Consider the following 21,267-nt stretch of genomic DNA (forward strand, 5'->3'; position numbering starts at 1 on the left):
CGTCTCACGATATGGCTGCGGCAATCGCCATGCAGCCGCTGGCCCCGCGGCCTTCCCCTCACCACATCGCCCCGGCCTGGTCGTCTCCCGTCAGCCACCCGCATTACATGGACGGCAAGGAGAATCGTCCGGTGAAGAAGCAATCGACCCAACCCTCTGCTCCATCCAACGCCCGCTCGCGGAGAGAGCGACCATGTGACGGATGTCGACGCCGGAAAAGCAAATGCGTCCTCCAGCACGCCCGCCGATGCGTCCTTTGTGAATTCCACAAGCAGGACTGCACGTTTGTCGAGAATGCCCAGCCGCGCAAGCGCAAGGCCGACGAAATGTCCTCCAAACCCGAGGAGGCGGCGACGGCGGCGAAGAAGCAAGACTCCGTCATCGCCGAGCCTGTGACCACCCCTTCGTCTCCTCTGGCGCAGGAGTTCAGCTCCGTGACCGACTATGCCTCCGACTCGCCCAACCCATACGCAGTCGATCAGTCTCTCAGCTTGCAGCGACACAGCCACTGCACATATCTGGGTCCAACCACAGCGCTGGACGCTTCTCTGATTGGTCTCAGCTCGTTCGACGACAACAACGAGACTGCATCGTACGTGGGCACCCTTCGTCACGTGACCGATGGCGAATACTTTAGCATCCACTCCGACGCCGATGTGCCCATTCCCGACGACGAAGCGCGCGCATTGGCCGAGATAGATGCCCTCATTGGCCCGCATGGACCAGCCTTGATCGACCTGTACTTCCACAATGTCCATCCCAATTACCCCATCATGCAAAAGAAGACGTTCCTCGACCGACATCGACACGGCGACCGGCATTTCAATCCGCCCTTGCTGGCCGCAATGTATCTACTTGCCATGGACTGGTGGCACAGCGATCCGGAACTCTCCCAGCATCCGCGACCCGATGCGGACAGACTGGAGTACATCGCCATCACTGGCTTGAATATCGCAATGCAGCGCCCCAAGATCTCTGCGGTGCAAGCCGGCCTGCTCCTTCTCCAACGCGCCAAATCCTCCACCTGGACATTGACCGTCCAGCTCGTCGCACTCGGCCAAGATATCGGCCTGCATCTCGACTGCACAGAATGGTCGATTCCCCTCTGGGAGCGGCGCCTCCGCAAACGCCTCGCCTGGGCACTCTACATGCAAGACAAATGGAGCGCGCTCATGCACGGCCGGCCCTCCCACATCAACGCCGCAGACTGGGCCGTACAACCACCCGTCGCCTCCGACTTTGACGACAACCTCGACCCGGAGCCCAGCGAGCCCGCTCCCGAAGCGGCCAAAGGCCGCTCGCTCTTCATGCACATGATCTCCCTCACCAGCATCATGGCAGAAGTGTGCTCCACCTTCTACTCGCAAACGGCCAAAGCCGAGTTCGCGCGCGCCGGCCGCTACGCAACCCAGCTCGTCCTCAACCGCGCCAAACCCGTGCAAATCAAACTCAAAGACTGGTTCGCCAAACTGCCCCCGGAGTGCAAAATGGACTCCCCCGCCCTCGGCCCGCACCACCTCTCCTCCACCGGCTATCTGCACCTGGGCTACTTCGCAACGGAAATCAGCATCCACCGCCGCATCGTGCAGTCCCTCAACACCGCCACCGCGGACCCGTACATGCTGTACATCTGCCGCTCAGCCGCCAAAACGCGGCTCATCAGCGCCATGGACTTCGCGAACCGGCTACAGCCCGCACACCTCGATGCCTTCTGGTACTTTGCATCGGCGGCCAATTTCGCGCTTATCGGCACTTTTGGCGCGCTGTTGATGGCTACTGCGCCCGGGAAGGAGGAGGCGGAGTTTTACTCGTGGCGGCTGAGGGAGTTTCGGTGGACGCTGGCTGTCAGTGCGCGCAAGGCGGCGTGGATTGCAAGTGCGGCGGAGATGTTGGAGGCGAATTTGGAGATGGTCGCGAGGGTGCCGGAGAAGGAGGCTGCCGTGGAGATGAAGAGGAGGGAGAAGGTGGTGGAGGTGGCGGAGGTGGAGCATGAGTTGGAGGAGCAGGAGTACGACGATGATGAGCTTGAGGTGGACGGATGGGACGAGCAAGTTTGACGTTGGATAGACTCTTATAGGATAGACGGATTGCCTTGGTATGGCCCGCAATACGACGTTATGACTTTCTCTCGTGGATTTTGCCTAAGCTTTGGGTATCGTTTCTGTCTTCTCTCCATTCTCTGCACCGCCAGAGGCATTCTCCAGTTTCGCAGCCTCACGCGCCGCATGCTGCTGCCGCTTCATCTGGCGCTTGCTAACAACAGGCGCATTGCTGGCATCCAACACCTCCGCCTTCCTCTTCTTCGCCTTGTCATTGACTGCATCCGCCTCTTTCTCTTTCTCTTTCTTCTTCACTTCCGCCTTCTCCCCTCCATAAACCACATCCACCACCCCCCGATAACTACTCCTCTTCAACCGCGCCCCAACAATCAAGCTCCTGCACTCCCCACTCACCGCCTCGAATCCCCTCTCCTGCCCCAAACCCCACACAGCAGCAAGATTCACCACATCCCACGGGCCCCTAGCAGCAACAGCCGTCTTCGCCTCAGAACTAATCACCACGCCGCGTCCCCTACTAGCCCGAATAAGCTGCGCAGCATTGGAAATCAAATTGCGCCTCGCGTTCGCATCACCGTGCAGAGCGGACGCATAGCTGATTTCGAACCTCTTGCCTGCTTTCACCGCTTCGTGGAGGAGCTTGTGCTTGAACCAGAAGGGTAGGCGGACGGTTAGGTCGAGGGAAATGAGGTCTACGCTTTCGAGCGCGGTGCAGGCTTGTTGGAGGGTTTTTTCGTCGATTGGGCGCACGGCTAGCAGGTCGTAGTTTTGGGCGAGTTGGGCGAGGCGCGCGTTGGAGTGGGAGTCGGTTAGAGTGAGGGTGCAGCGGCGGAGGAGGGTGAGGTCGGATGGGAGGTTGGGGAGTGTGGTGAGGATTGGACAGGTGAGGTCGGAGGGTAGTTTGCCGCTTAGGGTGTGGTTGAGGGCGATGGTGGTGTAGCCTAGTTCGTGGAGGAAGGTGAGGGTTCGGTTGAGGTTGGAGTCATTCGCGGACCAGGGGATGTTAAGGTCGTAGAACATGTTTGCGGTGCGTGGATCTTGACTTGTCGCGCATGTCTTTGTGGTGCTGATGTTGGATATGGCGAACGTGCTATGTGCCTCTCATGTCACTTGGAGTATGTTACACCATTGCAAGCACACGAGGTGTACATGTAGGTCAAAGGTACTGTTGTCATGAATCCTTGAAGCTGCTCGGGTCGAGTTTGGCGGTCGAGGTTCAGGTTCAATCGATGTCTGGCCTGCTTACGTCAGCGCAATCGGGTCGGAAGTTCAAGCTGATGTCCGATCGACTTCAGCCTTCTACTCCAATGGCCGGTGATTCATACGATGACATGTAAGACCCTCCGTTCCTTGGGTCCTGCTGGACGAAGACCTCCGTCATACCAAGACACTCGCGTCAGCCGGGAGTTCTCTTCAAAGCGTCCATGAAACGATAGATACCTTTCTCTCCTTCGCTAATCTTCTCTACCTCCACTCTCTTTCCTTGCGATCTTTTCTCCATTCAGCAACATGGCCGATTTTCACGTTGCAATCATAGGCGCGGGACCCGCTGGCCTAGCTCTGGCTCTCGCCCTCCACGCGCAGTCAATCTCCTGCGCCATCTACGAAGCCCGTGATGCTCCGCTCAACAAAATCGGCGGCGGCCTAGTACTCGCCCCAAACGGGCTCAAAGTCCTCCAAGGCATCGGCATCTATGACTCTCTCCTCGATCATTCATATCCTTTTGACACCGCCTATGTTCAACTCGGCCCCACCGGTGCCATCATCGATACGATTGAGTATGGCGGCAAGGCCAAGTACGGGATAAATGCCCTGCGTACTTACCGCTACACCCTCCTCGCTCAGCTATTGGCAAAAGTTCGCGCGGCCAGCATTCCGATTCACTTTAACCGCCGCTTCTCCCATGTCTTGGCTCAGACGGACACCGATGTCACGTGGCAGTTCACCGACGGCAGTAGCTCACACGCCTCGATTTTGGTCGGCGCAGATGGCATTCGCTCTCATGTGCGCGAGTACGTCGCCCCGGACATCAAGCCAACCTTTGACGGCGTCGTAAGCCTTCTAGCCGTCGTGCCCACCACGCAATTGGGCCTGCCCGCCAAAGACCTCGAAGACCTCAATAACGGGCACAACAAGCATCCGCTACCGAGCTGCATAGTGGCCCCTCAGTGTGGAGCCATGCTCTTCTTCCCGCAAAAGAAATCAGGCGACGAAGTTATGATCTCGGTCATGCGGCCACTGCCCGATGAGCCGGAGCACTGGGCTCCCCTTGATGCCGATAAGGAGCGTCTTCGAGCGATGTTTCGTGAGAATGTGGAACAGTTTCCCGAAGTGGTCAGGAATGCGGTCCGGGAGATCCCCAGCGAGGGCCTGCACGTTTGGCCTGCATATCAAGTTCCATCGCTGGAGCACTGGTCGTCCGGGCGGGTCGTCATCGTGGGTGATGCGGCTCACGCCCTCCCCCCACACGCCGGGCAGGGCATAAATCTTGCTTTCGAAGATGTGTATCTACTTGCGGGTGTGCTTGGGGCGCGGGGCGGTGATTCATCTTCCCCCAGATTGAAAGCCGCGTTGCATGGCTGGCAGCTGTTCAGACAAGAGAGACTCGAGGGCGTAGTGCGTCTGACCAAGCTGATGCAGATTGCACGTCTTCCACCCGCAGCTCAGGCTAGGGAGGGTATCGATATGGACGATGCAAGCTTGAAGGGGGCCATGAATGAGGAGTATACCAAGCTCTTCAGTATCGATTATCCCTCGGCCTTGCGCGAGTGTCTGGAAAGAGCTCATCTAAGTGGGGAGAGAAAAGACGAACCGGGTGCACCACTCACATCGTCTAGTCTATAGCTTCGCCTTTTCCCTCTCATCAACAACCACCACGCCCCTCTTCCTCCCCTCCTCCCTATCCTTCGCCTTCAACACCCTCCTCAACGTCTTCCCCGTCGGCGTCTTCGGCACCACCTCCGCAAACTCAATCTCCTGAATCCACTTATACCTCACCTTTCTCTCCTTCACAAACGCCAACAGCTTCCTCCCCACCTCCTCGCTAGGCTTCACGCCTTGCTTCAAAACCACGTACGCCTTTGGTCGCTCGCCAGCGTACATATCCTGGAGCCCGAGCACGGCGCAGTCCTCCACCAAGTCATGCCCCAGAAGCAAATCCTCGAGTTCGGCGGGCGCGACTTGTTGCCCCTTCACTTTGATCATTTCCTTGATGCGGTCTTCAATGTGGATGAGGCCTTCGTCGTCAAAGTGTCCAACGTCTCCGGTATGGAAGAAGCCGTCCTTGTCAAACGTTTCCGCTGAAGCTTTGGGGTTGTTCAAGTAGCCCAAGGCAATCTGCGGTCCCTTGGCCAGGATTTCGCCTGTCTCGTTCGGACCGAGTTCTTTCGTTGGATCGTTTAGATCCAGGACTTTGGCCACGGTGTTGGCGACTAGCAAACCGGTGGTGCTTGCGTACTTGTAGTCGTAGTGCGTTGGGGGATGGCAGGAAATGCACGCCGTGCTTTCTGCGCAATTGTTAGCTTCGTCTTCTTCAACGGACAACGATAACGACTTGCCGGTCCCGCCATATCCCTGCCGAAACCCGGTATCCGGGAACCTTTTGCGGAGCAATTGGATGATTTCTGGTGCAATGGGTGCGGAGCCGGAGGACCAGCGTTTCACAATGCGCTGGAGATCGGGGAGGTACTTGTCCACAATCGGATCGCGGACCATACGGATGAGGATCGGTGGGACTAGAATCAACTCGGGCACGTTGAATTCCACAATCGCTTTCAGCATGCTGTCCATTGTGAAGCTGGGCAGCATGATGCTGTCCCCATTCATGAAGACCGGATAGTTGCAGAAGCGCACGAGCCCCGTGATGTGAAAGAGCGGCATGACGGCAAGGATCTTGTACCGCTCGCCCGGAGGGACGACCTGCAACTGTCGTAGCTGGTGACATTGCGCGATGATGTTGTGATGCGAGAGGATAACCGCTTTCGGCAAGCCAGTCGTACCGCTGGAGAAGTTGAGGAAGGCACACACATCACGATTCGTTTTGCCGGCGGGTAAGGGATGCACGGCCGGCTCGGTGCAGTACTTGCCCAGCTCGATGAGGTCTTGGATGCTGGTGAAGCCGGCGTGCTCGCCTTCGAGGAGGAAGATGTTGCGTTCGGGGATCCCCACTGCTGCGCACGCCGCTCGCGCCGCTTCGATGGCGTTGGGGAGGGTGAGCACGAACTTCGTTCCGGCGGTTTGCAGCGCGTGGGTCATTTCTTCGACGTTGTAGGCTGGTGAGGCGCCGTTGACGCACGCTCCTGTCGTGAAGAGTGAGTACATGCTCGCTACATTCTCATGAGGTTGATGCACACATACCCGCTCGAAGCGTGGCCCACATCACAACAGGATACCAAATCGTATTCGTCGAGAAGAGTGAGACCGTATCGCCGGGTTGGAGTCCATATTCGTTCACGAGCGCGGCGCTCAAGAGCGTGGCTTTTAATTTTACGTCTGCGAAATCGAGCCGTTCCTTCGTAATGGCGTTGATGTAGCTACCGAGTTTCTCCTTAGGGTATCGTATGACGGGAGAGTACTCCGGGGATTCGAAGGCCCATTCCCATATTGTCAGGTTTGTTGGGACTGCAGCATCTGTCAGTACTTGTATTTGTAGGGCAGAGGCGGAAGACACGGCAATTATTACTGTCAAGATCGGGATGTGGCGATTTCCAGAGCATGGTGTGTCGAGTATGTCATGTGTTATGGATCCAGGGTATATCAGCAATACATCTTAGAGAAGAAGAGCTGTCAATGTAAAAAGAAAGACGTTGTATTCAAAAGAATGGATACGACGGCGGTGTCGGCGCTGACCCATGGCAAGTCATTCCAAGTCATGCTCGCAAGCCGAGGCAAACCTGAGCGGCCTAAAATGGAAGGAGAAACCACTTTCCAACACCACATCCCTTCCCTTTCCCTTTTCCCCTCCATTCACTCATCACTGGTAACAAAACAACTGAATGCTACCAAAAGGAATCGTCTGACATCCCTCGGGAAAGGAGAAGGTCTGCGACGACCCCTCGCAATTGCCGCCCGACCAAGTGGTGACAAACCCTCCTCCCTGTCCGCAGGTGCTGCCGAAACCGCCGAACGAGGCGCCGCCCAGGCCCTCGAAGCAGTAATTTGCACTTACGTCTGTGCTGGCGAAGACAGAGTTGCCGGTGCAGCCGCCGCCGCTGTAGACTGTGACTTGGTTGAGATGGGCGGTGGTTTGGGCAACCAGGCCGGCGAAGGCCAGGGCTAGCATCGTGGAGGTGTACATGATTATTGTTTGAGATGTTGTTGTCTGGTGGACTGGTGGACTGTTGGGGTAAGCATTGGTCTCTGCATAGAGTTGGGGTAGACGTACGAGGAAGATCGTGTTGAATGTGAGTTCGGGTTCGCCGTTGCTTTGAAGAATTCCTTGCGTCGCGATGATTGAGGAATGGATTGGGATGGGGACGAAAGCGTGCACTTTATATGTCCCTTTGAACTCACCACACTCTCGCGCTCACCTGATGTCCACCATGTGCGAGCTGAACAGGCCGTTCATCGGCGGCGGTACCCCGTGCAACGATACTGTACGAGGATGACATCACGTTGTGACATCCGATGTGGAGAGATGCAAAGAGAGTATGGAAATACAAGAAGACGGCAAACAGTGCTCTTTGAAGCAAAAGACGAGAACGAGCGGTGACGGTAGTGGTACGAGACTGATTCTCCACCTACCTCATGGGTCTCGCTGTGCTTCCTTGCGGGGACATCAAGCATGCTTCCGGCAGTATACAGTGGGATCGCTGCGGCAGAGTACTACCCTGCTGCGCTGGCTGGGTGCCATATGTCGCTCAGAGTCCTGTCGGAGCGCTCAGCCTTACGATGCGTAACGTGATGCAAGCGATGACTTCACCGCCATCACCATTCGGTGGATCTTGGAGAAACACGTCGGCGATGCCGTCTTGGTCTCGAGTACAGATGACGCGCTCGACTTCCGTGGATGCCACTCGCGTTGTGGAGGGGAATGCCAGACAAAGCGACGAGGCGAGCGAGGCTCACGAGGAGAGATGACAAAGCCACTTGTCAAAAGTCGTGGCAGCAAGGCCGTAAGTCGTAGTACCTTCTCGCAAGTCGCTCAACTCAACTTCACCCCGTCCCTCCGCATCAACATCAATGTCTTCGCAAGGATTCAAAGCCAGGATGCAGGTACCCACTGGAGCTAGACTTTCTGGCAATCATTTCACCTGCCAGAATGTTCGCCAGCTAACACCAATGGCATGGTCGACAAACGCGTTCGGTAGTCTTTGTTCGATTGCCGCTTACGGGAGGTGTGATAAAGAGAAGAATGCACTGCTCGATTCTGGAGGCCTGAATGAACAGCCCTTTTGAACTCAACCGTACAATGAGTTCGGAAACCAGATACGGCACTCCGACCAAAGCTGGGTTCGTTACAAAGGTAGGTGATGCAAAGCATCGTTCCTTTCAATTTACTTCAGTGCACGCCCAGGAAGAGTCTCAACATCCAAATGTACACAATGTCAAAGCTTCCGAAGCAGGAACATGCTTTCATTGTCCTCATTGTACCAAATGCGGACATTACGACGATGTCGTTTGCCAACAAATGCGGCAATGGCTCGCAGCAATCTCTTTGTACGGATCCGGAGAAGCGTCAATTCTTATGCACAGCTCGGTCGTCCATCTACTCTACTCTTCTCTGAACTTCTGGCAGCTATCAAGCCTGACACCCCGTTAAGTCAATTGAGATTTCTCACTTCCAACACCATTTCAAATCGCAAGCATGGCCGGACGCTACAACCTCCGGCAGACAACCGTTATTGAGCGGGCAAAACGGGCAGCAGCACCCGCCCCAGCTCCACCTCGCCGCCCAAGGAATGCAGCGGCAACCGCGGCTGCAAAACCTGCAGCTGCTCCCAAGAGAAAGGCGGGAGCTCCAGCCGGCAGAGGACGACCGAAGAAGAAACCGGCGACCAAAGCCGCCAAAGGGCGAGGGAGAGCTAGGGACGCAGACTCCGAAGATGATGAGCTGGAGGACGATGATCAGGACAACAATGATGGCCCTCCATTTGCCGAACCTCCAGCCGCCGACCCTCCAGTTGCCGAACCTCCCGCTGCCGACCCTCCAGCCGAAGAGAGAGATCTCGGTGGAGATAATGCTGAGGGTAGAGACAACGGTACCCTCGACGAAGAAAATCGGCTAGAGGAAGAAAGACTCCAAGAGGGGGCCAGGGAGCGCGAAAGACGTGAGGAGGAAGAGGGAAATCGGCGGGAGGATGAGAGAATCCAAGAGGAAATCAGGGAGCGTGAAAGGCGTGAGGAGGAGGAGAAAAAGCAGCGGGAGGAAGAGGAAGCCAAGGAGCGGGAAAGACGTGAGATGGCACCACCAGACCGCGACCAGACTCTAGACGAAAATCCTCCGGGTGGAAATGATGAACCCCCGCCGGAAAAGCCTAGAAGCGGCGGTGCGGCGGCTGGAGCTGAGAATGCGACTGGAGACGACAATGCGACCGGAGGCGGCATCGCGGCAGCTAGAGACAGCGGGGCGGCAGCTGGTGACGAGAATGCAGCTCAAAGCAACGGCGCGGCAGCTGGAGACAACAAAGCACCTGGATCCGGCGGTGCAACTGCTGGTGTTGGCGTGACTACTGGTGCCACCGCTGGAGCCGGTGGTGAAGACGACCTGCGCGACTACGAATCTTATGAAGCCCAAGAGAGGGACCAAGACCGTCCCATTTCACCCGTTTATGAGCCAACTTCGCCGGGACCCCCAAGCCTCACTCAATACTGGGATAATTTCATGGCGCAATTCTTGGACGACCAGCAAGAACTTCGCCTCAAGTGGCGGCCATTGCGAAGCCGCGCGCTGCTGCTCGAAGCCCTGACCGAAGGAGTCGGAGAGACGACGGAAGTGGAGCCACCAATGTATATCGATGAGCTGCACTACGAGCGCACCCTGAGCGACCTGAACGCCGCCGACCTCGACCGCTTTGGACCACTGGCGGACCGGCCGAACTTCACCAGCTTTGACGATCCAACACACCCGCATTGTGCCGAGCACCGGTACAACGAGTGGGCGATGACCATGATATGGGCTCAGCATGCTGCAAAGTTAAACTCGACCGCCGGTAAAGATGAAGCGACCTGGTGTTGTCATCGAGCAGTTATACAGCTCCAGAGTTTGGAAGATCGGGACCGCTGGATTCTCCCAGATGACGACGAAGATGATCCCCTGATCCCCGCCAAGACGTTTCTCGATGGCATGGGTCCAGAAAATGTCAGAATGAACCCATTAAAGGCCCGAGCCTTGGATATCTTGTCTCTCGGTGTTCGTGTCGCGCCTCACCTCCAAGGAAAATGGTATAAACTCGACTTCTTGGGGGCGGGTGGTTTCGGTAAGTGGCACGGTGGCATGCGACACAGCGATTCTGACCACGACTGAACAGGGAGAGCCTATGCGTACGGGCAGTACGATGACAGGGGGCGCCTTTGTGATGTAAGTTCATGGTTGCTGCACCCCTGACGAGCCGAGACTGACGTACGGTGGCAGCGGGTTGTCGTCAAAGATTCATATATGTCAATGGAGCGTAAGTCATCTCCCCACTGCCATTTGTTGCAAATACTGAGCCAGCTTCCCACCAGATTGGAAGGACAAGGATTGTCCATTCCACTGGAAGAAAAACTCCCGCGACGAGTGGGAGCCGAAAGAGTCGTTCATAATGGAGCGGTTACAGCCTTTGATTACGGCGGACACACCTCTAGTGCTCATGAGAGCACATGCACTTATGCCTACGCTGGGGTGTTATCGGCTGTACTTGGAGCTTTGCCCGCATGGCGATCTCCACGACCTAATCGCAGAACATCGATCCATGATAGGTAGACGGGACCAAGATGGCGATCCAATCGATGCGTAGGTTGCTCACGAGGTGTGCGATATTTCCGCCAAACGCTGACAACTCTTTGATTTAGTGCACTTCCCGAGAGCGTGCTATGGTCCCTCTTTGAGCGGCTTATTGACGCCGTCTGCATTCTTCACAATGGTCACGTGGAAGGAGATGAGCCTCCCAAAGACGGGTGGGAAAGGGAGATTGTGCATCTGGACATCAAGCCGGTGAACATTTTCCTGGCGGACCCGGCCACGGACGTCTGGCCCCGTTATCCCATCTTCAAGCGTGAGTGTTTCTGGATTGACATGCGGACTCGTATAGCTGCTAACTACCCTTGCGCAGTGGGCGACCTTGGACACAGCGATGAGACGTACGACGGCGATCCAAGAAACCCAGGGAATCTATCCAGGAATCCCAACGACTTCTTCTGCATGGGCACCCCAGGATTCAGTGCTCCCGAGCAGGAAGGCCGGCCGCCCGGCGCAAGGCGGCGGGACTACCGCATGAGCGCATACACGAGCGTGTGGGCATGCGCAAACGTTGTCCTTCAAGTCATGGGGCTGGAGACCATGCCCGAGCAGATCAGCTACCGCCGAGGGCCGGATCGTCCGCAGAGACAAGCGGACGTGTTCGATTCGTACAGCGAAGAGCTCCGTGAGGTGCTCGATTGGTGTCTGGACCCCACACCCAGCGAACGACCGGAGCTGTCGGTTCTTCGTGACTACATCAGGGCGTTTGTCGAGGTAGGGCCGGAGGGAAAGGATGAGACGGAGTCGTTGCGCTTCCGCAATGACCGGGACGATTGGATCAACTACCGCCGCCATCTTAAGTATGAGCTCTGGGCGCAGACTGGATAGATTTTGGGTTTTGATTGTCATTTTTTAAATTCGAGGTCTTTATATCGATTCGTATATATTCTTTTCTACATCAAAGGTGCCCAGCGAGGTCAGAAGGAAACAGCAGCCCAGGCTCGAACTCGAGGCCTGCCAAAAGACAAAAAAAACAAACTCCTTTTCAGGAGAGAAAGCAAGGCGAGACTCGTAGGACCCCAACAGGTTTGCGTTTTTGGCGTCTGACCAACAGATCGATCGATGCTGCGATCATTGGTTAGAGGTGGAGAGTAAATGATTCAATATATAGATATTGTGAATAGTGACGAAGTTCAACCGGGCGGCCAGAGTGGGAGAAGAGGATGAGTAAGAAGAAGGTTGGTTAATGGTTCTAGGAGTGTCTGATGTACATTGCATTGCACCCCGTTGCAAGGCTTGGCTTGGTACCTTCCTAATTGAGTTGAACCACCGCTGTAGCGCGGAGGAGCTTCACGTCACATCATCGTCACCCAACGCAGTCCTTGATCCTGATATACCATTCACGTTCATACGAGAGGAGATCATGGACAGCAGCGCAGACCTGGCCATCTGTGTCGCCTGCGGCACTCAATTCGACGTTCCCCTCTCCTCGCCACCGAAAAGCTGCAGAATATGCGATGTACCTAACCCTCCTCCTCCCAACAAACCCCGTCCGTCTAACCCTGCCCTAAACAGGACCCCCGCCAATTCGTCCCCCCAACAGGTCAATCCTGGACATCCCTCCACACCCTCCGGTCCAGCAAAGAAACCCACACCAACAAAATCCACCCCGACTCGACCAACGCCTCCGTCCACTCCATCAGCACGTCGCCCAAAGTCGGGATCGGACAGCGGTGTATCCTCCTCGAAACGCCGCACGGCAACGTCCTGTGGGACTGCATTACGTACCTCGACGATGCGACGGTGGACTTCATCCGGTCGAAGGGAGGGTTGAAGGCGATTGTCATTAGTCATCCGCATTACTATTCTACGCACTTGGTTTGGGCGGAGGTGTTTGGGTGTTCTGTTTATTTGGCCGCGGAGGATGAGGAGTGGCTTTGTAGGGAAGACGTCGGCGGGAGACGGAGATTTTTGGGGGAGGAGAGCGTGAGGGAGGAGATTGTGCCGGGGGTGGTGGCTGTCAAGGTTGGAGGCCATTTTCCCGGGAGTTTGGTGCTGGGATGGGAGGGGAGGTTGTTTATTGCGGATAGTTTTGTCACGGCACCGGTGAGTGATCCCCTCCTGATGTTCCTTGACAATAGTGAGAATGCTGACGTGCAACACAGTCGGCGTATTACCATATTGATCGACCGCCCGGGACGACGAGCTATGCTTTCATGTGGTCGATTCCGAATATGATCCCTTTACCGCCTTCGGAATTGCTGAAGATGTGGAAGGCGCTGGAAGGGGTGGAGTTCGAAAGTACGTACGGGGCATTCGTTTCGACGGAGGTGAGGGACAAAGGCTTGAAGGGAAGAGTGCTGGAGAGTATGAAGATTCAGACGAGAGCCATGGGGCATGAGAAGCATGAGATTCTGGAGCAGAGCTGGCCTTGAGTCTGTTTTGTCGTACGGAAGCGCCCATGACTTCTACCTGTCTTTTATGACGCTGGATTCCGCATTTTGTAGTCGTGAGATTTTTCTGTATGGCGAGGAGTATGCATATTCTTACACGCCGCCAACACCATTGAGCGGCGGCAAAGCTCCTCCGAATCCACCAGTCGATCCGAATCCGCCTGCGCCTCGAACAGTCTCATCGAGCTGGTCGACGACCACGACTTCCGGCGTGTAGATCTGTGCAACCACGTCAGTCAGCCAACTGCAAACCAAAAGGGGTAGAGGAAAACTCACCCTCTCCACAATCAGCTGCGCGATCCGATCCCCCGCCGCAACACCAAACTCAACCCCACTCAAATTGAGCAGCAACACCTTCACCGGCCCCCGATAATCCGCATCAATGACCCCCGCACCAGTGTGAATGCTATGCTTGCTCGCCAGCCCACTCCTCGGCGCCACCCGTCCATAAGTATTGACAGGCAACGCAATGCTGATATCCGTATCGACCAGCACCTTCCCCCAAGCAGGCACAGTGGCTTCTTTGGAGGCGTACAAGTCGTAGCCTGCGGCGAAGGCGGAGGAGCGAGTGGGTGCTCTGGCGGTGGAGGAGAGGAATTTGACTTGCAGTGCTGGAGGGGGTGGCTCGGTTGCCATTGGGGGGAGAGTTGGGGCGGTGCCGGACACGGGGACGGTGTGGTGAGACATTGGAGGGATGGATTCGAGGGGGTCGCGGATGGGGGCTGTGGCGGGGGTTGGGGTGGGTTGGGAGTCGTTGAGGATTGCTGGCATTTGTCAATATTGACATTCGTTCTCTTTCTGCCTTTATTGACGTGCGGGAGACATACAGGCTACCGAAAGATTGGGAGCTGGCTCGGTGAACTTGGTTCGTTTCGGCTCGGGCGAGGCGGGCAGGCTGGGGATGTCGTGCTCGGGTTGGGGAGTGGATTCACTGGCCATCGTGTGTGTGCATTGCGGGATGCAGGAGAGGGGTGGAGTTGCTTGTAATGTGCAGCACGAATTAAACTCTGGAGTTCGCGTGCGGGACGCGAGGAGAGATCTCAGTCCGTGCGCGTAGATTTCGTCATGGCCTGGACTTCACTCCTTCCACCGCGATGCTTTGTTCCTCGACACGACAAAGGCATGCTTGTACGCATGTCCATTACACCACGTCTTCCGAGACCCATTGCCAGACAAAACCCAAGAGCCATGCATGTCGGCGACTCGAACCGTGGCAAAGTCCCACAATCGCAATGCATCGTACATCGCCGCAGCCCCTTCCGACAAATAAAGCGGCTTGACATTCGCCCCCGGTCCATGTCTCCCTGGAAATAACTCCGTGTTCTATCGGCACCGGCATCTTTATCCAGCCAACCTCATCTTCCCGCAGCCAAAAGACTCGCATCCAGCGGAGACTGGCAAGCGGACGGCACGACTGGTAGCAGAACTGGCAGCTTGACTACTACCAGGACTGGTAGCAATACTGGTTGACCCGGACATCCGCTAGCGCCCGCTCTTCTTGACCAATCATGAATGCCTGATCTTGAGCCGGTTGTAGTCGTCATATCATGGTAAGGGACTCGATGCTAACAACGGGGAAGTCTGGACGCCTCCTTGCGCCAGGACCCACGACGTCAGCCTCGAGATCCATCTTGAGAGCCTCCTGTTCTGCTACAGTCGCCTCTTGACTCAATCCATATTGATGCCCTGCCCTATGCTGACCGAGAAAGGTGGACTCTATCTTCCTTTCCCAGGACATCAAGAGACGCAGCAGGTGTATTGTCTCGCGCGACTACACTAATCACACGATGAAGTGAGAAAGGCTACAGACAAAGAGATGCAATCTCAATCTCCTTTGTTCGATACATGTATTATTCACGGTCACCGCTCGACTTTCAAAGCTCATCAAACGGACAAAGGGCATCGACCATGGCAACATTATTTGTTGCATGTTAATCATTCTTTCCTTGACTTGCTGTCTTACCATCAATCACACCCAACCTCTCTGACGAAGCTTTCAACGTGGGCAAGCGGCGCTCTCCAACAACCACGTCCCTCACTGAAAGAGCACAGCATATCATACCACCCAACATGGCACCCATCACCCGCCGCAACGGCATCCTCGCAAAGAAAATCGCCACCCTACAACTCAGTCTCGCTCCTCTCGTCCCGCTCCCCTCCGGCCCACCACACCCGGCATTCCCACGAACGCTCCTAGCCTTCCACCTCCTCACCGAAGACGAGTTGGACAGCATAGCCCACTACTACCATCAAAGCACCCCCGGCCCGTATTCATATCACTACCCATCCAACATGAATTGGGACAAAGAATTCCTCGCCAAACCACAACCACCCACCCCCGGCCCCTCCTCTGCATCCCAACGGCCTAACCGCCACGCTCGCCGCCTCTCCCAGACCGAACAAAACTGGGTCGACGCCCTGCTCAAAACAGTCGATGGCATGCGCGCTCCGATCTTGCGCTCCAAGTCCTCGCCCGACATTGCCGCTGACGGAACACATCCGGCTCCTTACGCAGGTCTGTCAGATCGAGAACGGATCCGCATCAAGAGGCGCAAGGTGGGCAAGTTCATCGGGCTTTGCGGGATGGAGACGCCGGTGGAGGAGATTGCGGGCAGGATACAAGCGAGTTTGGAGAGGGCTGTGCAGAGGAGTCGGGAGGAGATGCGGCGGAATGAGGAGATTATGATGAGGCGGAGGAAGATGATATAAGGACGGACTGTAGAGTGTTGGTATGTGATTGGTTTTCACCTTTGGTCATAAGTACATTTCCCTCTTTCTATCGCCTAACTCCGTGTGTTGTTAAATACAAATCATTCTCAAATGTCGTTTCTGATCCACGCTCAAAGATTGTTCCCAGCATTACATCGTCCGCCGCACTGCCCGTCACACCAGGGCACATGTGCGTCTCGACCACTCTGTTGTGAAAACTGCGGCGGTTGCTGATAGTACTGCACAGGCTGTTGTTGATATTGCACCGGCTGTTGCTGCTGCTGCTTATTGTTGCTGTAAACTTCGTACGCCTTAACGCCTTCGTGCGCAACGCCGAACATGGTCGCATATTTCATCCCGTCGTGGACGATCCCGCCCGATCCACCGCGGTGGTGTCCATGTCTCCGGCCGCCATTGCTGCCGCCGAGTACGTTGCCGAGACCAAAGAGGCTGTCGTTATTTCTGCGTCCCATCGTGGAGTTTACAGAGGGGTGGAGTGGTTGAGTAGATTCGGGGAGGATGGTTTGCTTTGTCGTTGTTTGATGAGATGATTGAAAGCTTTGTTTGGGGGTGTGATGTTTCCACGAATATGGGTTGACAAGAACTTTATATACCATTTCATAACCCTTCCAACCTCGACGCTCGATCGACGAGGCTATGTTTGCGCAGCATCAGCCCCGGGATCGATAGCGTAGCTACAAGGCGCACGCCGTAAGGGTCGCTCGGTTTCGTTCCGAATCCGAAAGAGTGACTCGGCCAATCAGAGCCTTGCGCGCGACGTCAGCCTCGTCATCGTCTTACTGCCGGTCGGTCGGCCGTCTCCGCCATTGTTGTTCAATGTCTGCGCTCACTGCTAGCAGTGAGGAAAGACAGCATAGGAACAAAGTATGGCTATAGTTTTTACAACAGAATGACCACGATGTCGAACACTTCAAGAGGTTCGTGCACCTCCGTCTTCTGTTCCGAAGCAATGTTCTACTGTTGAGAGGTGACAATACAAGGAGAACAAATCGATTTCACATCTTCAAAAGCATTCTACCTCCTATCTACCACGCTCCTCGTCGCCACAACAACTCCCCATCCACTTCATCGCCCCAAGTCCAATCCTTTCCTACTTGCCCCCAGCAACGTAAGGCCCATTACACCGATGCCCGCACTGCGCATTGCAAAACGACTGGTGCAGATACCCTGATGCATCCCGGTGTTGAGTTTGCATTGGTGCTGCTTGGGTGTACTGCTGCTGCTGCTGCTGCTGTGGCTGCGGCTGTTGCTGCTGATTGCCATTGTGCGACTTGCTGTACGCTTTGCTAGCTTCGTGGGCGACGCCGAAGAGCGCACCGTATTTGACTCCGTCCTTGATGAGGCCCATATTGATTTGTGTTGGTGTTGTTGTGGGTGGTGGATGTGAATGGGGTGATTGGTTTTTGTAGAAGGTCTGTGATGGATGTTCTTGGTTGGAGTGCTGAATTGATGATGATGGATGATAAAGCAATCAATGACAGAGCACGACCCTTTTATACCTTCCCTCTCCTGCACAAAAATGGAGCAACATCAGCTACGTAAGTGTCCAAGAATACACAGCCCTGCAAGGCATTGACGTCGCATTGGACGATGATCGGGCCCCAGCCGCAGCGCCGCTGCTCGTAAACGGAGGCCTCGGTCTCGGGTTCGCTATCGCAGCTATGCCCGCATCCTGTCGGACTCCACATTGGAATATATGCGTATAGCAAACCCTGCGGGATCATGCATGACGGGGCAATGCCATCTCCACATTCTGGGGGATCGCAAGGCGCAGGCCGTAACCCCCTTTGCTCAGCCTATCTGTTGGGCGGGGTTGCGACCGCTCCGTTCGCGGAGGGTGGTTAGGTCTCTTCGATCGTCGAAGCAAATGACAGACAGTGCAGGATGCAAGTGTGTCGGGAAAATGCGTTGGAATAAAGTGTAAATGTGCCGGGGTAGCTACAAGACCAGCTGAATACAATGTAACCCGCCCACGTACACCAGCCTATCTGTCTACTTCGCCGAACACGAGATCCATCGTCTGAAGGGGTTGGATTAGCAAAGCACAGCATCAAGTAAAGGGTCAGTCGACAACTTACACCAATAATAGCAACAGCATCCGCAAGCAAATGCCCGCGACTCACTTGATCAAAGCACGCCAAATGCGCGAAGCCCGGCGCGCGGATCTTGCATCGGTACGGCCGCTCACTCCCGTCACTCACCACAAACACGCCCATCTCGCCCTTGGGCGCCTCAATCGCCGAATACGTCTCGCCCGGCGGGACGGTGTAGCCCTTGCTGAAGAGGAGGAAGTGGTGGATCAGCGCCTCCATGTTCTCTTTCATCGCTGCTCGCGGCGGCGGCGCGATCTTGTAGTCTTCCACCTTGACCGGCCCGGGCGGCATCTTGTTCAGGCATTGGTGGATGATGCGGAGACTTTGGCGGAACTCTTCCATGCGGCAGAGATAGCGGTCGTAGCAGTCGCCGTTGACGCCGACGGGGACATCGAACTCGACTTGGTCGTATGCGTCGTACGGCTGAGACTTGCGGATGTCCCATGGGACACCGGAACCACGGAGCATGACGCCGGAGAAGGACATGTTGAGTGCTTGGGCGGCGGGAACTACGCCTACACCTTTGGTTCGACCGATCCAGATGCGGTTATCCGTAAGCATTTCTTCGGTCTCGTCGACGCGGTCACCGAATTGCGTTGCCCATTGGTAGATGTCGTCGAGTAAGCCCACGGGAAGGTCCTGAGCCACACCTCCTGGTCGGACATAGGCTGCGTGTAGGCGGGCGCCGGAGACACGTTCGTAGAATTCCTACACATGCATTAGTGACGGGAAGGGTCAGGGCAGACACAGAGTCAACATACCATCAGCTTCTCTCGCTCTTCAAAGCCCCAGAGGAAAGGAGTCAATGCACCGACGTCCATGGCGTGCGACAAGACCGACATGAGATGGTTCAATATCCGCGTAATCTCCGCAAACAATGTCCGGATCCATTTGGCGCGCTCGGGGATTTCGATATTCAGCAGCTTCTCCACGGCCAAACTGAAGCATTGTTCATTCGTCATCATGCTCACGTAGTCCAGACGGTCGAAGTAGGGCAGTGCCTGCAGATATGTCTTGTACTCAATCAACTTCTCCGTTCCTCGGTGCAAAAGGCCGACGTGTGGGTCGGCGCGGACAATCTCCTCGCCATTGAGCTCGAGGATGAGTCGAAGCACACCGTGGGCGGCAGGATGCTGGGGGCCAAAGTTGACGGTGTAATGTCTAATCTTCCTCTCCTCGGGGGTGCTGCCGTCGTCTCGAGCGCGGTTCATGAAGTTCTTGCTGTCTTGGTCCACCGGGTGGCCGAATGCAGGGTCGACGGGGATGAGGCGAGTGACTCCTTCGTGAGGCATGATGGGTTCCCGCCGACCAACAACATCGCCAGATCCCGCGGGTGACGCGAGGTGGCGGGGAGCGGAGGTGGACAGACATCGAAGGGATCGCGGGCGGAGGGAAGGTGAGGGGCGCGGGCGGTTGCACAGGCGCTTGGAGCCATTGCTGGCCAAGCGGGTGAAGGAAGCTGCCATCGTGAGGGAGGAGCAGATGGCAGCGGACGAGAGGCGAGGGAGATGGAAGAGTGGAGAGTGAGGACCTAGCGAGCTCCGTGTTGCCTCCCACGGAGGAATCGATGATGTTGTCTCGCCAGCTCCAGCGCCAAGCCTTTGTCCCGGGCGCCGGCAAACTTTCCCCGGCGCGTGAATGGCGGCCCCACAAAAAAGTTCGCAGGCAAAACCTCACTTCACATTTTATCAGTCTTGGGCGCAAACAACACATGATGCGATGACCATGGCGCAGCCTCTTGATGTCAGTCGCTATCGCAGCGAGCGACACATTCCGTGGGCGCCTCTGAGCGCGGAGGAAATCGAGGCTCGGCGACTCGTGCAGATCAACGCCGAGACCGTTACACATACCGCAGCAAGCGATTTTCCTGGCCATTACGGACCCGAACAGGACGACAGCTGGGTTGTTGAGCGATTCAGACAGGGCCTGAAGGTCGACTTTCACCACAACAAGCCTCATGATGCCGCTTTCTCTCTGGTTGGAATCGACGCCAGCATCGCCAACGCCTTCCGCCGCATTCTCATCGCTGAGATCCCCACTCTCGCAATCGAGGATGTCTTCTTTCTGGACAACACGAGCGTGATCCAAGATGAAGTGCTCGCTCATCGCCTTGGATTGATTCCCCTCACTGGCGGACGGGAAGGACTCGACTGGCTGCACTGGTTCCATCGAGCTCCATCCAAAGATGCCTTTACTATGCAGACTGCTTCAGACGGGGATGAGACTACACCCGTCAGCACCCACAACGACTACAACACCATCGTCATGACACTCGACATCGAATGCCGCTGGGCGACAGTGGAAAAGGACGGCTGGGATGGCAAAAAGAAGGCCGCAGAAGGCGACGTGGCCCCAGAGGAGAAATACATCAAGTCCAACGTTTACGCCTCCGACCTCGTCTTCCACCCCCAAGGCAAGCAATCCGAGTACTTCTCGGGAGAAAACGCCATCCGCCCCGTCAATCCCGAAATCTTGATCGCGAAACTCCGACCAGGCCACCGGATCCATCTGCGCTGCCACTGTATCAAGGGCGTCGGCTCCGACCACGCCAAATTCTCTCCGGTCGCTACAGCGTCCTATCGCCTCCTCCCTCAAATCACAATCACACAGCCCATTCTCGGAGCCGACGCGAAGAAATTCGCACGCTGTTTCCCGCGCGGCGTCATCGGTTACGAGCCGGACGCCGCGACGGGCGAGCAGAAAGCTGTCGTGAAGAACCCGATGAAAGACACCGTGAGCAGGGAGTGTCTCCGACACGACGAGTTCAAGGGGAAAGTGAAGCTGGGCCGGGTACGGGATCACTTTATCTTCTCGGTGGAGAGCACGGGGCAATTCGAGAGCGACGAGCTGTTTCTGGATGCTGTGCGGCTGCTCAGGGCGAAAGCGGAGAGGTTCAAGCGGCATTTGACTGAGCTGGAGGAGGGTCGGTAGCGGTCGGCTCGGGCTGTTCTAAGTGCATAGCGTCGGCGTTTGGAAGGACTAGTGAGAGGATAGATTGGGGTTTTTGTGGTATTGACTCAATCAATGCTCCGCACGTGCAATTCATTCACGATCAT

The 21,267-nt window shown here is 56.1% G+C and overlaps 12 protein-coding genes across 12 annotated transcripts; 7 read left to right on the forward strand and 5 right to left on the reverse strand.

Moving 5' to 3' along the window:
• Positions 1-11: 11 nt before the first annotated feature.
• On the forward strand, positions 12-2,057 carry BDY17DRAFT_310832 (fungal-specific transcription factor domain-containing protein; the record flags this gene model as incomplete). Its single annotated transcript, XM_033735481.1, has 1 exon — positions 12-2,057. The coding sequence occupies one exon, from the start codon at positions 12-14 to the stop codon at positions 2,055-2,057; it is 2,046 nt and encodes a 681-aa protein (XP_033588888.1).
• On the reverse strand, positions 1,730-3,514 carry BDY17DRAFT_158049 (RNase P subunit p30-domain-containing protein). The gene is made up of 2 exons (XM_033729680.1): positions 3,383-3,514; positions 1,730-3,295 (listed from the first exon to the last, which is right to left on the reverse strand). Exon 2 carries the CDS (start codon positions 3,075-3,077, stop codon positions 2,142-2,144), a length of 936 nt encoding a protein of 311 aa, XP_033588889.1. The 5' UTR covers positions 3,078-3,295; positions 3,383-3,514; the 3' UTR covers positions 1,730-2,141.
• Positions 3,369-4,729, forward strand: BDY17DRAFT_346421 (uncharacterized protein; the record flags this gene model as incomplete). Its single annotated transcript, XM_033738105.1, has 2 exons — positions 3,369-4,575; positions 4,698-4,729. The coding sequence occupies exons 1-2, from the start codon at positions 3,567-3,569 to the stop codon at positions 4,727-4,729; spliced, it is 1,041 nt and encodes a 346-aa protein (XP_033588890.1). The 5' UTR covers positions 3,369-3,566.
• A 166-nt stretch (positions 4,730-4,895) lies between these two features.
• BDY17DRAFT_324611 (uncharacterized protein) lies at positions 4,896-7,338 on the reverse strand (the record flags this gene model as incomplete). The annotated part of the gene is made up of 3 exons (XM_033737225.1): positions 4,896-6,355; positions 6,414-6,677; positions 7,059-7,338. 3 exons carry the CDS (start codon positions 7,336-7,338, stop codon positions 4,896-4,898), a joined length of 2,004 nt encoding a protein of 667 aa, XP_033588891.1.
• Positions 7,339-8,700: 1,362 nt separating this feature from the next.
• Positions 8,701-10,769, forward strand: BDY17DRAFT_158117 (uncharacterized protein). The gene is made up of 3 exons (XM_033729682.1): positions 8,701-10,474; positions 10,526-10,666; positions 10,722-10,769. Exons 1-2 carry the CDS (start codon positions 8,863-8,865, stop codon positions 10,600-10,602), a joined length of 1,689 nt encoding a protein of 562 aa, XP_033588892.1. The 5' UTR covers positions 8,701-8,862; the 3' UTR covers positions 10,603-10,666; positions 10,722-10,769.
• Positions 10,553-11,892, forward strand: BDY17DRAFT_298326 (kinase-like domain-containing protein). The gene is made up of 3 exons (XM_033733721.1): positions 10,553-10,989; positions 11,049-11,251; positions 11,309-11,892. The coding sequence occupies exons 1-3, from the start codon at positions 10,799-10,801 to the stop codon at positions 11,821-11,823; spliced, it is 909 nt and encodes a 302-aa protein (XP_033588893.1). The 5' UTR covers positions 10,553-10,798; the 3' UTR covers positions 11,824-11,892.
• Positions 11,893-12,358: 466 nt separating this feature from the next.
• On the forward strand, positions 12,359-13,370 carry BDY17DRAFT_251537 (beta-lactamase-like protein; the record flags this gene model as incomplete). The annotated part of the gene is made up of 3 exons (XM_033731182.1): positions 12,359-12,454; positions 12,511-13,041; positions 13,101-13,370. The coding sequence occupies 3 exons, from the start codon at positions 12,359-12,361 to the stop codon at positions 13,368-13,370; spliced, it is 897 nt and encodes a 298-aa protein (XP_033588894.1).
• Positions 13,371-13,425: 55 nt separating this feature from the next.
• Positions 13,426-14,360, reverse strand: BDY17DRAFT_158127 (dUTPase-like protein). The gene is made up of 3 exons (XM_033729683.1): positions 14,216-14,360; positions 13,665-14,152; positions 13,426-13,607 (listed from the first exon to the last, which is right to left on the reverse strand). The coding sequence occupies exons 1-3, from the start codon at positions 14,325-14,327 to the stop codon at positions 13,482-13,484; spliced, it is 726 nt and encodes a 241-aa protein (XP_033588895.1). The 5' UTR covers positions 14,328-14,360; the 3' UTR covers positions 13,426-13,481.
• A 755-nt stretch (positions 14,361-15,115) lies between these two features.
• On the forward strand, positions 15,116-16,124 carry BDY17DRAFT_158140 (uncharacterized protein). The gene has a single exon (XM_033729684.1). The coding sequence runs from the start codon at positions 15,459-15,461 to the stop codon at positions 16,095-16,097; it is 639 nt and encodes a 212-aa protein (XP_033588896.1). The 5' UTR covers positions 15,116-15,458; the 3' UTR covers positions 16,098-16,124.
• A 12-nt stretch (positions 16,125-16,136) lies between these two features.
• BDY17DRAFT_298332 (uncharacterized protein) lies at positions 16,137-16,940 on the reverse strand. Its single transcript, XM_033733722.1, has one exon. The coding sequence runs from the start codon at positions 16,712-16,714 to the stop codon at positions 16,229-16,231; it is 486 nt and encodes a 161-aa protein (XP_033588897.1). The 5' UTR covers positions 16,715-16,940; the 3' UTR covers positions 16,137-16,228.
• A 1,162-nt stretch (positions 16,941-18,102) lies between these two features.
• On the reverse strand, positions 18,103-19,503 carry BDY17DRAFT_324617 (nife hydrogenase-like protein; the record flags this gene model as incomplete). Its single annotated transcript, XM_033737226.1, has 3 exons — positions 18,103-18,138; positions 18,197-18,919; positions 18,973-19,503. 3 exons carry the CDS (start codon positions 19,501-19,503, stop codon positions 18,103-18,105), a joined length of 1,290 nt encoding a protein of 429 aa, XP_033588898.1.
• A 409-nt stretch (positions 19,504-19,912) lies between these two features.
• On the forward strand, positions 19,913-21,229 carry BDY17DRAFT_298334 (DNA-directed RNA polymerase). The gene has a single exon (XM_033733723.1). It carries the CDS (start codon positions 19,931-19,933, stop codon positions 21,140-21,142), a length of 1,212 nt encoding a protein of 403 aa, XP_033588899.1. The 5' UTR covers positions 19,913-19,930; the 3' UTR covers positions 21,143-21,229.
• Positions 21,230-21,267: the final 38 nt, after the last annotated feature.

The sequence above is a fragment of the Neohortaea acidophila genome (assembly GCF_010093505.1).
Source record: "Neohortaea acidophila strain CBS 113389 unplaced genomic scaffold BDY17scaffold_6, whole genome shotgun sequence".
Classification (NCBI taxonomy): domain Eukaryota; kingdom Fungi; phylum Ascomycota; class Dothideomycetes; order Mycosphaerellales; family Teratosphaeriaceae; genus Neohortaea; species Neohortaea acidophila.